The 18,225-nt window shown below is 32.0% G+C and overlaps 1 protein-coding gene across 1 annotated transcript; it reads right to left on the reverse strand.

Annotated features, from left to right (window-relative positions):
- Positions 1–216: 216 nt before the first annotated feature.
- On the reverse strand, positions 217–7,103 carry LOC145162518 (glutathione S-transferase U17-like). Its single transcript, XM_079081637.1, has 2 exons — positions 6,758–7,103; positions 217–657 (listed from the first exon to the last, which is right to left on the reverse strand). Exons 1-2 carry the CDS (start codon positions 7,097–7,099, stop codon positions 286–288), a joined length of 714 nt encoding a protein of 237 aa, XP_078937763.1. The 5' UTR covers positions 7,100–7,103; the 3' UTR covers positions 217–285.
- Positions 7,104–18,225: the final 11,122 nt, after the last annotated feature.

Raw genomic sequence — 18,225 nt, forward strand, 5'->3', positions numbered from 1 at the left:
AATAAATTCAGACATTTATGATAGTCATAATACAAAACTTACAATACAGAAGTAAGATTGTGGACATTTGTACCATAAAACATGATACATAGTTCAAACTAAAAGGAAATACAATGACATATATATATATATATATATATATATATATATATATATATATATATATATATATATATATATATATAAACAAGAAATAAACATAAAATCCAATTACAAACAAGCACTTATTGATCTATGAATTTGAAGCATCGTATATAAGTTCACGAGTGTGTCCCTAATATAGCTTCAAACAGCTCTTGGTTGTTTGTGTTCTTGAATCATCATATAGAAATTCATGAGTGTTTCCTCACTTGGGATCACATCTTTAATGTCTTCATGTGATGTCATACGTTCTGCCCATTCTACAAGATTGGGTGTCCTAATTCCATCAAATATCTTGAAAGTATAATGGTTTTCAACAAATCTTGTCCAACCTATGAAACTTCCAAGAACAACATCCAAATAACCCACATCTTCTCCACCGAAATAAGACTTCCCATTACTAAACTTGATATGTGTTTTTTCTATCAAACATGATTCTTCAATAATCTGCTTTATTACTACTTCTTTTCCTTCTTTGTCAGGTGTACACCTCAACTTTTCGTATAAAGGTAAAACCTTCAAAAACGTTTTAGACATATGTATATGTAAGTCAAACAGATTATACATCTCAAATATTTTTACAACACCATATTATAAGCATATTTTGATGTTTAATATAAAAGCTAATATCTTATATGTAAACTCAAATCAAAAGTAAATTCTTTTAACAATGATTGAATATGCTAGTGATTATTGCAATGGAACTCAACTTCTCCATATAATAAGTTGAAAATATCGCTAGCAACAATAAGACAAAACGTATAGATTATAATTAATTTGATTAATATCTTGTAATAGATATTAAAGTGACTTTTTGTGTTAAAAAAGTTACCTTAATATAGAATAATCTAAAAGGAAAACGAAACACACAATTTGACATAGTTATGCAAAGAAGGATAAGACGATCAATAACAAATTCTATTTTTTACACTATTTTTAACATTATTTAAAAAAACGTAATTTTTTTTGAAACGTACATATGTACATAACATGTAATGTAATGTAAATGTGAAGTACATTATATGTATACACATCTTATTTGACAAAAATGCTTATATATAAGCATTTTAGAAGTGCATAAATTCTTTTTAAAAAATTCATAAAAAGAAATTTTCATGTTTTTGGAAAAAACTCATATATATATATATATATATATATATATATATATATATATATATATATATATATATATATATGTAAAGGTTATTTGGAAAACAAAAACACCCTAAAAAAACCCTAAAAATCATAAAAATGCATAAAAAAAAACTTAGAGATTACAAACTTTTTTTTTAATTTTTTTATAAAAAAATCGCAGGTTTTTTAATAAATTCGCTGAAAAAAAACAATTTTTTTTAAAAAAAATTAAAAGAAAAAATTTTCAAAAAAAAATCAGCGAATTTATTTTAAAACATGCGATTTTTTCATAAAAAAATTCAAAAAAAAGGTTTGTGATCTCTAAGTATTTTTTTTATGCATTTTTATGAATTTTAAGGTTTTTTGTTTTTCATAGAACCTAAAACTATATATATATATATATATATATATATATATATATATATATATATATATATATATATATATATATATATATATATATAAAGGTTATTTGGAAAACAAAAAAACCCTAAAAATCATAAAAATGCATAAAAAAAACTTAGAGATTACAAACCTTTTTTTTAATTTTTATGAAAAAATCGCAGGTTTTTTAATAAATTCGCTGAAAAAAAAAATAAAAAAATCAATTATTTTAAAAAAAATTAAAAAAAATATTTCAAAAAAAAAATCAACGAATTTATTTAAAAACATACGATTTTTTCATAAAAAAATTTTGTGATCTATAAGTATTTTTTTTATTCATTTTTATGATTTTTAGGGTTTTTTGTTTTCCATAGAACCTATATATATATATATATATATATATATATATATATATATATATATATATATATATATATATATATATATATAGAGAGAGAGAGAGAGAGAGAGAGCTAGGCTATAATGTGGATGGACAATTATTGTGTGGACGTGTGGACAATACGATTTTATGATAATTACCAAGGTTCTAAAAAGCTCGACATGGCTCCGCCATGGCACGCCATGACTCCAAGGCTTGTATATGCCGCCAAGCTTTACCAAAATGCCGTCTTGACCCATATATGTGTATAAAAATGAATAATAGTAGAAAATACATATAAAAATATGAATTATATACAAAATTGCCGCCTTAAGTCACGCCTAACAAACGACGTGACTCGCCAAGGCTCGGAAAAGCTTGAGGCTTGACATTGCCGCCAAGTCACGCCTTACGTTATTTAGAACCTTGATAATTACTAAAAGAATACATTGTTTAGTAATGCGAATACGTTCAACCTTACAAAAATATCGTCATTTTCATGCATTCTCATTAATTCTTATTCATTTTTGTTCTCACAAATCGTTTTTCACTCATTATCATTCTGACAGAATACGACTCAATAAACATTCCGACAACATTCTGACAGAATGAGAATAATAATAGAAAGTCTATAATAACCTTATAGACGATTTAATTAGTGAGAATGTGTGATAATGACAATAGTTATGTAAGGTTGAACGTATTCATATTATTAAACAACATATTTTCTTTGTCATTCTCACAGAATAGCACAGTCCACACAATAGATGTCCACACGTCCATTCACTTATATTTCACTCACCAAAAGCCAGAAAATGAAGACCTTTCACTACCTCTCATTTTTTTGTTATTTTTTTAAATATATTTTATATATATTATACTCGTTTTTTGTAAGAAATTAAAAACCATGAATTTTGATACATTTTTACAATACATGCGTGTGTGAACTTCAAAGAGAGGAAATGCTCCTTCCATGAGGGGGCTTTAAACCTCTATATATATATATATATATATATATATATATATATATATATATATATATATATATATATATATATATATATATATATATATATATATATATATATATATATATATATATATATATAGGTTTAAAGCCCCCTCATGGAAGGAACATTTCCTCCGTCTCTTCAAAGCTCACACACGCACGACAATGCAAAAGCAACCCACAATTTTCGACATATTTATCTCTTCGTCTACTTCTTACACATCATTTATAGATAAGTAGAGTCGCAAACACCGACTTTTATGGAGATTTTTCAAAATCTTCTAAACTCCCGGTCTGAAGAAAACTCTTAGGTTGCGTTTAGTTACGGAAAAACAATTTTCATTTTCCGTTTTTTGTTTTCCCTTTTCGATTTTCGTTTTCCGTTTTCATTTTTCATTGAAAAATTTAGAAAACGCGTTTAGTTAAACTTATTCATTTTTCATTTTCAGTTTTAGAAAATTAGAAAACGTGTTTAGATGTGTATTTTTCTATCGGTTTTCATTTTTAGAAAACGGTAGCGGTGGTAAGGTGTGGGTGGGGGCGGTGACGGTAGCGGGTTGGCGGCGGTGGTGGTGTTGACAGGCGATGGTGGTGGCGTCGGCAATTGTGTCAGTGGTGGTGATGGTGGCGGCAGCGGTGGTGGTGGTGCTGGTGACGGATTAGTGGTGGTGGTGGTGGTGATGGTGATTGTAGGTCGGTGATTGTGGTGGTGGTGGTGGTGATGGTGATGGTAGGTCGGTGATTATGGTGGTGGTGTTGGGTGGGTGGGGGTGCGAGTGTGTGTTTGTGAGTGTGTATGTGTGTGTTTGTGGGGGTAGGTGTGGGTTTGTGTGTGTGTGGGTGTGTGTGTCTGTGAGGGTGGGGGTGGGGGTAGGTGTGGGTTTGTGTGTGTGGGTGTGTGTTTGTGTTTGTGGGGGTGTGGGTGGGTATGTGTGTGAGTGTGTGTGTGTGTGGGTGCGTTGGTGGGTATGTATGTGTGTGTGTGTTTGTGGGTTGGTGTGTGTGTGGGTGGGTATGTATGTGTGTGTGTGTGTTTGTGGGTGGGTGTGTGTGTGGGTGGGTATGTATGTGTGTGTGTGTTTATGGGTTGGTGGGTGTGTGTGTTTATGGGTTGGTGGGTGTGTGTGTGCGGGTGGATGTGTGTGGGGGTGGGTATGTATGTGTGTGTGTGTGGGTGGGGGGTGTTAAGGTGGGGGCAGGTAGAGGTGGATGGGGTGGGAGTGGGTGTGTGTTTATATTTAAGAAAATTTTTGGAATTAAAAAAATGTGAAAAACAATTATTATCAGTTTTCCAAAAATTTCCAACTTCTTTGTAATTTTAGAAAACAGAAAATTTTCATTTTCCGTGAAAAATTTAGAAAAATAGACGAGCTAAACGCGTTTTCAAATTCTCATTTTTCTTGGAAAAATTTTCCGGAAAATAGTCCATTTTTCCGCAACTAAACGCACCATTAGTTTTCTCCAAATCTGAGTCAAGTGTTTCGTATACCCAATTAATAAACTTTACAGTGTATTTCTAGAAATCTGTTTGAAGATTTTCAAACACCAAAAAGTTGATGATGACTATTAGTTATGTAATCTTTCATATGTGTAATTTTTCTATTATTGCATCAATTTGTAATTCCATTTGTTTCTTTTAATATAATGCACATTTTATTTCAATTATAACGAGGTTGTTAAAATATACATATAAAGTATATATTTTATTATTTTTTAAATATCAAAATTTATATAAAAATCTAAATAATTATAATAAATGGAAAAAAGAAATAATATTATATGTTTGGTTATATTGGTGATAAAAGGTAAAAACTTGAGATTGATTGATAAAATTAGTTGTGTAGGTGGGTGATACGTGTCTAGGGTTATACCCGAGGCCACCTCCATCGCCCAACTGGATTGATAATATGGTTCACACGTCGGCATTACTTTGCAATTGAAAAAGTCCAACCTTACCTCCTGGAAGCTTCCAACCATGCATGCATATTTCCATTTAGTTACTAGTACACGTTTTCATTACCCATGATTACATGTTTTCCTTATTATTAGCTAGTAGTAGGATTATTTAGTTATATATATATATATATATATATATATATATATATATATATATATATATATATATATATATATGGATGTATTTGCATTACAAGGAGAGGTAGAAAAAAGTATGTTTTAGTCTATTTCATTATCTTTGTTCTTGGGGAATAGTCATCCATAATCGGCTCTCACCTATCTTCCTTTCTATTATTCTTGGGAGGCTGACCACCTCGAATCGGTCGCTATCATTTGGTGCTTTCATTCCCGAACTCACAATGCCTCTCCATCGGGAAGAGTCTTTTGCCTCCATATCCGACCAATTGGCTCAACTCGTTGCCATAACTATCGCCAACAACAACCGCCTCGATGCCATCATCGCCAAGCTAACCGAAACCACTACAATCCTTACTACGACATTGTTCGTAAGCACAAATATGGGGGCTATCATGTCACAACCGCCACCACCATCGTCTCCACCACCAGTGACATCCATATCACAATCGTTGCTACTAGCAACACCGACATCTCCATCGATAACACCACCACCACCACCACCATCACCAATCCAATTGAAGATAAAACCGTTATTGCCACCATCGCCAAAGGTCCCGCTCCAACCGATAACACCGCCAACACCACCACCGTCACCAATCCAATTGAAGATAAAACCGTTATTGCCACCATCGCCAAAGGAACCGCTCCCACAACCGCCATCGACAACTACCTATGGACATATCCGACATCTGAAGATATTTTTCCGTCAGTTTGACGAATGTTTCAACACCCTCTTTACTCTAAACATTTATTTGTTGGACCTCGAGGACGAGGTCAATTTTAAGGGCGGAGGAATTGATACGTGTCTAGGGTTATACCCGAGGCCACCTCCATCGCCCAACTGGATTGATAATATGGTTCACACGTCGGCATTACTTTGCAATTGAAAAAGTCCAACCTTACCTCCTGGAAGCTTCCAACCATGCATGCATATTTCCATTTAGTTACTAGTACACGTTTTCATTACCCATGATTACATGTTTTCCTTATTATTAGCTAGTAGTAGGATTATATATATATATATATATATATATATATATATATATATGTATATATATATATATATATATATATATATATATATATATATATATATATATATATGGATGTATTTGCATTACGAGGAGAGGTAGAAAAAAGTATGTTTTAGTCTATTTCATTATCTTTGTTCTTGGGGAATAGCCATCCATAATCGGCTCTCACCTATCTTCCTTTCTATTATTCTTGGGAGGCTGACCACCTCGAATCGGTCGCTATCAGTGGGGCATTGAGAAAATAGCATTTTAGTAAGACATTATGTTGCTACTATGTTGGTATAAACATATTTGGGGTGGTCTAATAATAATCCCATTATTTTAGATCTACAATACTGTCATTTATCCGACATATTTTTTTAGTATATTCAAGAACTTGTTCATATAAATATAGAATTTAATCACATTATTTTAGATCTACAAATCTATCATTTATCCGACATATCTTTTCTATTATATTTAAGAACTCGTTAATCTAACTATAAAATTTTCTAGTGTGATAGACATTTTATAAAGTACAATGTTTTTTGTTATAACTTGAGGAGTGTTTTGGAAAGTGAAATCACCTAATCTACAACATACCTCGTTATCCATGTAATTGGCCCAAAATCGGACAATGGCTCGATCTAAAGGATCAGCTGGGAGGAGTTTGTGGACATTGGGGTAGATTTCCTCTAAGTAATCGATTATGATAAGAGATTCACAAAGCGGTGGTTTGTTTGCTTGTAAAAGAACAGGGACCTTTTTTAGAACTGGGTTTGATGCCAAGAGGAGATCACTTTTGCATGCAAGATTTTCCTCAATGAATTCGTATTTGATAGATTTAAGGTTGAGGACGAACTGAACCCTGTTGACATACGGGCTTGCAGCTGTGCCCAGAAGCATTATTTGATTACTTTCCTCCATTGAATTAGATTGATGCATACATGTAGAAGAAGCTACTATATTTATACAAAACAATAACCATGAATGCCCTTTAATGTTTAAGTAAATGACAACAGCTACCTCATATATGCAGACCTACCACTCCGTTTATCTTGGTGAAGCATAAGAAAAGTTTGTATTGTAAAAGTAAAAACTATCAAAAGGTATTTGTCAATTTAAGAAATAGTAAAAATGTAATTCGTATGAAAATAAGTCGCAAAATTAAAGAAAATATTGTATGAGTTACCAAATTAATACCATGGAAATTAATTTGTAAATGATTGTACAATCATTATTGGTAAAAGATCAATTTGAATGTCTCGTGTTAACCGGTAGCTTAATAAACAACTTTGTCTTACATATGTACACTTATTTGATTAAAGTATCAGACAACGAGTTGGGAATCAAGTTGTGCTTCATGAAGAGATGCCAAATGGATAGTTAATTAATATGTATGGGATGGAATAATAAATCAAATAAATATTTATATATAAGACGGATGAGGCAATATTGTATAATAATTAAGTTGTTAACATGCACCGAATATCCAACCTTGTAATTAAGTGTTGGTTTCTCTGACGACACTCTCTAAAAAGGAGTTGATGTATGTGTCGTCAATTTCCTTGTTATCTACGACTGCGTTTTTTACTTGGGTTATCTACTTCTAAGTTTTAGGGATTATTTGGTTTGAAGAATTTTAATGGATTTAAATGTATTTGGTATTAAATTTCGTTTCAACCCGTTTCTTGTTAAAAAAATGATTCTAAAATCTCATATTATTAAATTTTCCTTTATTTGTGTAATTTTACAAAACCTCTCTTCACCCAAGGTTTGAAATTTCCATTCCATTGAGATTGTGGTTTATTATAAAATTAATTTATTCCCCACTTCCTCCTATAAATCTAGATATAGGCTTTAGTTTCTATCCTTCCATCCCTCTAGATGCATCATATACTATCACACCATTATCTATCTGTTTTCTCATCTTTCTATCTATCTATTTCATACCTAATTATTGGATGAGTTGAAAAAAAGACAATTTTAGAAAGAGAAGGAAACCCAAATCTGAAAAATAATAATAATAATAATAATAATAATAATAATAAGAAACAAAAAAGAAATCAAAACAATTTCTGAGATACAAAACGTTTTATAGATTTGATAGTGTGATGGAGAGGGAAACCCAAATATGCAAATTATGTGTGTTCATGTTCTTGAGATGGAGAATTCGAAATTAAACCCAGAAATAGTATGTGTCTGTATTTTCATGTTGTTGACCTTTTTTGTGTTTGTGTTTGACTCCTATTGGTCAGAGTCGCTAGAAGGTCTGTTTGGAGATATGTAGGTTTTTCCTGTATGTCTCGGCTGGAAAAGATGACCGAATCATAGATGTTAGGCTGCCAAAAAACAAACATAAAATAATGTTTCTTGAACAATAACAAATCTTAATTTAATGGTAAACTAGAAAGGTGCCCATGCTTCGTATGGAGCGGAGGGGTCGTTGTTGGGTTTGTTAATTATTATGATTATTGAACCAGTTTGCATACAACTTTCTTGAAAACTTCTATAGCAATTGTAATTGTAGAGTTGACCGGATTACTAATGATAAACACCATAAAAAATCTCCCAAGTTACACATTTTTCTTAAAAACCATTACATAAATAGCAATGTACTTTAGTTTGGCTAATAATATGGGAAATGTATTTGTCGTAGACTTTTAAACTATGCCAAAAAGGTTCGGTAGAATGAAAATACTTAAACATTTAGCAAGCGAAACTAAATTTAAAACATGACAAAAAAAAAAGAATCTCATAAGAATTAAAATAGAGAAATTAGAAGCCAAATGCAAACAAATTATCCTAATAAAATTAGAAACAAAGAAAAGAATCTTTAACTCAGCCTGCAAACACTCACTGCTGTTGTTGTTTTTCAATTTAATTTGGGTTGCTTCCTTAATCTTATCAGCCCCATCCTTCTGTGTAAAAACAAACCAATCCAAATATCAAAACTGAAAAGATCTTCATGAATAAAGATTTAAAATTGCATAATGTAAAAAAAAATGTGTATTATACCAAGATATTAGAGACCAAAACCATTTGCACACACAGTAAGATATGCTTTCATGTAATAAAAATGTGCAATAAGTCAACAAATGGTGAAGTTGTAGAAACAGCCATTTAAAATTACTTGTTTAGCACCGACTTTTGTCTTTCTTACGCTTATCATATTCACCAACAACCGGCCATTTAAAATTCCCAGATTCTGTTTATAGAAAAATATGGATTTTAATTGGGACTATGCAGCATATATCACCCATAACAACTATATACCAATTACCAAGAATTTGGGAAGAGTTTGAAGGTTTGTTTATGTATTTCATCTTAGACAAACATACCATTATGGGCTAATTAAAGAACTATATGTAATTTTTTTTCTGTTTAATAAGGCTAACTGATGCCAAGAAAAATATCAGCAAAAACTTGATACATTTTTGTCAAGAGCAATTTTATCAGATTTTGTCATTTTTATATCAATTTGTTCACAAAACGGTACATTTTCACAGCAATTTTACAGCAACAATCTAATGTATTTTTAACCATAACTTAATACTTAATACTTTATGTTAACTGACTTTATATTAACTGACCAATTATGTGTAGCTAATGAACCCCATTTAGAATGAAATGAACCTTACACTATAGTGTAGCACGTGAAATCCTATTCAAGTATATCAACTTATTAGTTGCCAAACTCCTTGCAACATAAAAGAATTATAATTTCCAGTTAAAAATTAATTTTAGGTTAAAAGGTTTCAGTTAAACCTGAATTTTCCTCCAAGAACTTGCTATTATGCTGCCACATTTGCAATAAAAGAAAACAAAAAAAAACAAAAAACAAAATTGGTGAAATAGAGATCGCACTTACCTAAGTCGTCAATGTGTCCATTTAGTAAAAATTTGTTTCCAATCTCCCAAATTTATAACTCCTTAATTACATTATTTTTAGTCACTGCTCCGTTATAATCATTATTCTTGGGTTGTTCAACTAAAAGAAATCCAAATGGCATTGTTTTTTCTGGAATTTCGCTGATATTCAAACGATTATTAATTTTCACAAATAATTGAAGAGATATAAGACTACAATTAAAATACCAAGAAGAAAACACATCAGAATAGACTCTCTGAATATTGGAATAGTCTTCAAACAAACACCCTCTCATCAATTTGACAACGTTTGAGAGTCAATTAATCATGAAAGCAGAGTTTATTTTTTCTGGAAATACCTGTAAATCAATAGAACACATGGCCTTATGCTATATATTTTAATTCAGTTTTACATTGAATTGAAGTTAGTGTATTTACGTAAAGGAAGTGCTCATTATAGTGATAACTAACTTACTAACAATAAAACTTCAAGCTTAGTTTTATTTTAATAATTTTGTTGGAACATCAGCTGGTTCAATTAATATAATTATTTATTATGTCATTTCTTAAATTATTTTAAAAAAAGGAAAAATCATTGTATTTCTTTTTTTTTTTAAATTAAAAAAAACTTTTTACCTTTAGCATCAATGATTTGTTCCTGCTCGGCATCTCCGTCTATATAGTATACAACGATGTATGTTTCTCAATATGTAACAATAACAATAGTTAGCCAAATACTCCTGCACAAACAAAAAAAACATCACAAATTTTATTTGAAGACTAATTTCATAGCATCTAGTGAGCATTACTAAGTAAATAATGAAAGATATAGAAAAAAGATAATCAAAATTAAGACCATTTTGGTTAGATAATTGATAAAAGTATACAAAGAAAATCATAATTCGAATAGCAATCGCTATAACAAAAGAAACGTTTATAGGGAATGGACGAATTATAAATTCATTTGTCTAGAATAAAGACACAAAACGTGTTTACTAAACTCAATCACACACATTCTGATGTGTACCTGTAAGTTTAAAACCCAGAAAAATTAAAATGCAACTGACATTGGCATTAAATCGAGCACCTTGTGGTCATAGCCAAAAAAAATCATTGATTCAAGTAATGGACTTTTCATCATAACGTATCATAACAAAAATTACCATAGAAGGAATGATATGTTACGATGGATGAAAAGCCCAACCGATGGAAGAGTGGTCTTGTTCTCTTTTGCAATTAAAGAAACGTTTATAGGGAATGGACGAATTATAAATTCATTCGTCTAGAATAAAGACACAAAACGTGTTTACTAAACTCAATCACACACATTCTGATGTGTATCTGTAAGTTTAAAACCCAGAAAAATTAAAATGCAACTGACATTGGCATTAAAAAAGTAATAATAATAAGAAACATAAACAGTCAAAATATTAGAAAAAATGACATAATGAGGGCCTCACAAAATATGTATGAAAATTATGAATTGTATAGTATTAGTATGTACCAAATACATGCAATCATCATTCCCCCATGACATGATAACATTCTCTCAAGTCTACATCCTTGCGAGTAAATTCCATATTTGGAATTGTAAGTGCATAGAAAACAATTACAGCAGAAGCAACAGTTTTACCCCTCCCTAGCCGGTAGCCCTTGAATTAAAGGTATTTGCATTTGAAAGATATTTTTTACTATAAAACCCATTAATTCAACAATAATCAATCATATAGAAGTATGCAAGATGCATTAAGGTTAGGCTATGGGGCATCAAAGACCAATTTTATAAAGTCTATTCTTATCAAAATAACATTTTGGTAGCCCCCTAAAACAAAAAGAATAAAAAAAATGAGGTACGCCAATTGATAAACTGAAAAACACCACACAATGTCGATTTTCTGAAATAGTTCATAATTGCACCGCCACCAGTATGGTATATGTCGTATGATGCAAGTCAACTTGTTGAAGATGGAAAAAGTTACGAGAAAGAGACGGTGAAAGTCCGGCCTGAAAGTTATAATGAAGATGAAAAAGATGAATGATTTTAGAACATTTCTTACCATTAAAACAAAATAAAAGCCAAAATGCAAAATTGGCTGATACCTAATTACTCCCAAAATTATCGATTTAGTAATGTTGTAAACCTTCACTTCCGACCAATTGATTACTGCAATTGAATTTGAAGCAAACATGAAACCAAAGATGAAGCAAACCTTTTCTTCTAATCAGATCCTAGAAATCAAACATATATCAATCACTTTACCTATAATGATAGATTGGAGCTTTCCTTTCAGAGTCACAAGGCTTAACAACTGATCAATCTTAGGCTCTTGCTTTATCTCTGCTCTGCAGATATCATCACAGCCAAGCCAACAAAAGTATATAAATATGATGACCTGGTATGGTATTTACAACGGAAAAGGTTTTCTTTTCAAAAATTAGTTGAAAGCAAACTACCTTTTATTTAAACAGACAAAAGAATCTAAAAAAATACCTTCATCTTTTAACTATGCAGGTCACCCTTTTAGTACTTGCAACTTCAACAAACAAAAGTGACAAAAAGTTAGTACAAGGGCAATTAGGTAAATTATGTTTACTCGTTGCAGACAAATATCAAAGTAGCAAGTTATTCTTGTTTTAGAAACACAAGTACCATATTATTTTGGTTTTAGAGTCAAATTTTGGTTTTCACTTGGTGATTATTGATCTTTGTGAGGGAGTGTCATTTCCCAACAAAGTAGTTTTGGGTGAATAATACTACCATCCATCCATCCACTACTAAAACTGATTTTACTATTTGATTTGGATCAATATTGTAGGAAATGGAGAAGCACAGTGTTGAGAGAGTTTTCAATTTTTTTTTTCAACTTTGTTTAAATATCACATGGCTTGAAATTAGAGATTACTTATATACCAAAATTTTCTGAAATTTTCTTTTTTTGCCTTTTTAACTCCAAAAATAGCATTCCACTTTCTTAAATATCACAAAAATAACAAAACACTTACATTCTTTGGAATTTAGCTACCACGTATTTGCCATTGTAAACCTATTAAATAACACTTACCTTTGTAAAAAATCACATTTTTAGCAGATGTAGCTTTTTAGTTTTTAAATAACTCGTGAAGTTTTAGAACAGATAAAGATAGGATGAAAAAAGAAAGACTAAACTACACAAATGGTCCCTGTGGTTTGCTCAAAATTGTCACTTTGGTCCAAAAAGGTTTGGACTAGCACCCACAGGTCCAAAGTTTTTATTTTGTTGCGAGTTTGGTCCGATTTGTTTTGAATTTTTTTAAATGACGAGTTTGCCCTTCATTTTATCATTTTTTATTTTTTTTAAAATTACTTTAATGTTTTTCTGATAAAAGAAAAATAAAAATAAAATTAAACCCTTAAACCCTCCCACCTTCTATTCTGTTCCCTGCTTCTAGACCCTTTCTTCCCCATTCTTCGTCGTCCTCCGGTAAAACCACCACCACCGGTCAGTAATGTCGCCTCCGGTCAACCCATGGAAGCACCACAGGTTATTACCGCCACCACCCTCGATTTTCTGGTCAACAACACCACTCTCTTCTCCAGATGAATACACAGACAAAATTCTGAAATTTAACATATAACAACACATACAAAACCTAAAGATTTTCTAACGCCAAAAACATACATTTGTTGAAGATTTTATACACAAAATAATAAATCTGATATATACAAGAACACACACAAACCGACTAGGGTTTCCAAAAACTTAAAAGGGTTGTGCCATCGCCGGTACCTCAACCCCCTCTGAAGCTCCATTGTGCAGTTTAGTCAAAAAGAAATTATCCATCTTCCTTAACAACCGCTCAAGCATTTTACCGAACAGAGGGCAAAAACTAAGCACACAATACTAATCAAACAATAACCTAAGCTGGAGACACAACAACCATAAAACTAAAAATCTCATACCCTACCAATCGATAACTTAAGAAGAAATTTGAAGAATCGATTCGAAGAAAGCCCTGACTGAAATCGGAGTTGATTTAGGAGCATATCTGGATTTGGGTAAACATTGAAGTGTCTAGCACGAATCAAACCAAAAGAAAATGTAGAAATTGGGGATTTTCCGTTCTTCATCTACTTCCCCGTCTGAACACCCTTATGCTTGTTGACACGGTTTGTTCAAGTACTCTCTTCCCAATAATGGACAAAAAAAAGATGATGCGATTCCATTGTGGTCGGTGGTTGATTGCAAGAGGGCAAAGAAGCATAAGGGGTGCTGCGTCGGTGGATTAACCTCAAACGGTGGAGCAAGCCTATGGCAGTGCGGGAGGATATTAGATGACTTGGGCTCTGTGGGGTCGGCTGGCTTATGGTGGCGGTTGTGTGACAGTGAGTAACGGAAGAGGAAAAGTTGGTGGTGAGCGATCGCCTGTAGGGTGGTGGTGGTGAGACCCTTTTCATGGTTGATTACAAGAGGGCATAGAACATAATGAGTGTTGCGTCGCTAGATTAACCCCAAACGGTGGAGCAAGCCTATGGCAGTGTAAGAGGCTATTGGATGACAGGGGCGTTGGAGGGGTCGGTTGGATGATGGTGGCGGTTGTGTGATGGTGAGTAACGGAAGAGGCAGAGTTGGTGGTGAGCGATCGCCTGAAGGGCGGTGGTGGTGAGACCTTTTCGTGTTTAGCTAAAAAGAATAATCTAGAGGCGATGGAATGAAAGAGAAGAAAAGATAGGTGACCATTGTTGAGTAACCCAGGTAAAACGCCATGAGCAGTACCTGGGGTCAGGTACTATTCATAAGAGTGAACTTTTTTAATATATATATATATATATATATATATATATATATATAACATATTTTAATATGACCTCATGAGAATTCGGATGCCATAAACCTACCTTACCTCAACTTTGATTTCAAGTTTTAGTTTCACACGTTCTGCTTCTCTTGATCCAGAAGTTGCTTCTCTAAGAACTTCTGTAGAAGCACACAAAGAAACATAAACGTGTCAATACCAAGGTATTAGTAAAGCCGGAAAAAACGTTTGATAATGATGGAATCTACACATCAAACGTTGTGTACAAAGAAGTTTTATGTGATTAACAAGGTACAATCAACAACTTATTATTTTACAATTTCTTCAAATATGCATCTTAGATGCTCATTTGATGTTTAATGCAGGGCTAGCAGACGAAGCAACATGATTGCAGATTGATGTACTTTATATATTGGACGAGTTATAAATGTACAAAACTATATGATTGCAGATTTTTGTTATTTATATATGATGGGTTATGAGCACTACAACATTCATATGGTGTACATGCAAACCATAAAGCTTTGGATCTAGTTTGTCTAATAAACATGCAATAATCATCCAAAGCCATAAACCCTAGATCTAGCATGTGATAATCAATATTAACATAAGAATTAGGGTTTAGATCATACCTTGATTGTTATGTAGCAATAACAATCTATTCCTTCTTGTAATTGGCTTCTAAAAGCTTAGAGTCACAAATGTCACTCCTCTAATGGCTCACAAACACCAAGAGCAAGATGATGAAGAAGGAGAAGAGGAGAGGCACCCAAAAACGTCTAGAAACCCTTAGGAATCAGTTGGCCATGTTTTTGGTGCCCTAAGGGTCCTTAAATAGTGAGGCTATTAGGGTTATCTAACAAGGAAACCCTAATTTGACTGCTTAGGCCCTAAGCAACCCATAGACTCCTCCTTTAGAGGCCTTGGACGATTTCTAATGGGTTTCCCCATAGAATTCGTCCACTCCTCTAATATGGAGTCCATTAGCCCAATATTCAACTATCACACAATTGACAGTTCTAGTCCCCTTTATTTAATAAATGTCTTTTAGCCACAAAATTAATTCTTAATTAATTATTGACTAATATTAATTAAACAATATGATTTCTCCTTTAATATATTATTCTCATAATATATTAATAAATCATAATTAATCCTCTCTCTCCATAATTCATCCTATCAAGTTGCTTTGGTGAAGGCAACCCAAAAGGACCATGCACCATCGGGTCAAGTACATACCAAAATAGTTATGGACTTAGACACTAATCTAACAATATATTGTAAAATCAAGTATGAACTATTATATGAAATTTCAAATGTAGACTCAACTTCTGTCGTATTTTATGACTATGCACCTAACAAGAAACTATCCGTTGAAATGAACTATTCGACACAAAATAGTCTACCAAAAGGCCGCAATGAATAGCTCACGTCTAAAGGAAACTAATCATCACATTAAAACTATCTTCCGAAAGAAACTATTTGCCGTCCGACGCTTAGCGCGGGTAAACGGCTAGTGTGTGTATATATATATATATATATATATATATATATATATATATATATATATATATATTGTATAAAAAAATTTAGTAACTAATGTCTATACAAATTACAAAAGTATAATTTATTAAGTCATTATCCATAAATTAAATCCAGTTCTGGGTAGCGCTCGTTAAAGCTAAACATGCAATTATTTGGCAGACTTTGAAGTTTGTTCCTTTACTTTTTTTTTTATGTTCATTAAGAAACAAATTTTACTAAGTGGTATATCCGTTAAAAGACCAGGGTAAATGACTGAGAGGAGTAACGAACTATTGGTTTTGTTAACATTTAGTCATTTTCTTTTTGTGCACCATATACCATCAAACGTGTTGAAATTGTTCACATTTGATCCTTGTGACCGGTTGGTGCAGGTTACAAGGGTAAAATCTGAACATTTTCAACAAGTTATATGATATACAATGTAAAAAAATGGACTAAATGTGAACACAATTAAAAGTTTTTTAGAAAACTAATATTTGTGTGAGAACTTGAGATTTTTTTTTGGTTAAATTTTTTCAAAACTAACACCACCACATTTACTAAGCCCACTCCACCATGATAATAAAAAAAATATTGTTTTTTATAATGTGCATATATGCACAAGTTGGCAGATATGCAAATTTGAATATTCACAAATGTGCATATATACACAATGCATATTTATAGTTTTCATTGTTTTTTTTCATTTTATTTTTGACCAACGACTGGCAAAAACATTGTTTGTTAAGTTATTTTTGGACAAATCAATGTTTCTTAATACACTTGAAATGTTAATTTTTTATTCATATTTAACCGAGAACCAAACAAAATAACCTGAAAACCGATTTACGCAAACCTTATTTGGTTCAGTTTCGGTTAACATTTTAGAAGTAAAAAACTGATTAAACCAAATTGAATAAATAGATAACCAACTAAAACGATGAATAAAACCCCTACATACATTGATAACCTAGTCTAAACTATGAAATAAGAAAAGAAAAAAAAACATGAAAACTATAAATGTATGTAACGACCCGGATTTTCTACAAATACATCTACAAGGATATATCAGAGTTTTCTAACAAATGTGGAATTCTATGAATATTAAACCCTTTTGCACCATAGGGTTAACAGGTTTACAAGAAAATCTTACATACAAATTGAAACAACAAAGAAATAAAATCTATTTTATGTCCTTGTGTTCCTGTCTTCTCACAAATCACGACTGCTACCTGAACCTACAAAACATGAAAAACTATATATTAGACCACAGGTCTGGTGAGTTATATTATAATATGTTTTATGTTAATCTTACTCTTCTATTTTATCTTTCCATCTTTACATACTCTAATCTTCTTCTCTTTCTTTCTCATAATCTGCAATCTAATCTCTATCTCTAATAGCATACACTAGTATTATTTCTCATTCATCTATCTATTATATTTGTTTCTCATATTTACCTTCTACTCTTGCTCTATCTTTCATCTATCTCATGCTCTATCTTTTACTCTTATTCTTTACTCTTTTCTTCTCTATGCATACTATTTCTTAGCCTCTTCCTAGACTCATCTCATACTCTGTGCGTACTCTAGCTATCTTCTCTTTCTTTACATCTCTCAAACTCTTCTTTCTACATCTCTTTTCTTTCTTGTACTCTATTTTTTATCCTCATACTATATGCATGCTCTTCTCATATTCTTACTCTGTTCTTCTACACGTCTCTTACTCTTAGCATGCATGTCACATACTCTTCTTCCTCTTCATATCTCTATTCTCACGTACTCATGCCTAAACATTCTACTTTCAACTAGACCCAACGGCCACATCTCATACTCTAATATCATCTATCTTCTAAGGGATACATCATCCCATTACATTGCCAA

Source organism: Lactuca virosa, chromosome 3 (genome assembly GCF_052849685.1).
Source record: "Lactuca virosa cultivar CGN04683 chromosome 3, Lactuca_virosa_CGN04683_v6, whole genome shotgun sequence".
In the NCBI taxonomy this organism is placed as follows: Eukaryota; Viridiplantae; Streptophyta; class Magnoliopsida; order Asterales; family Asteraceae; genus Lactuca; species Lactuca virosa.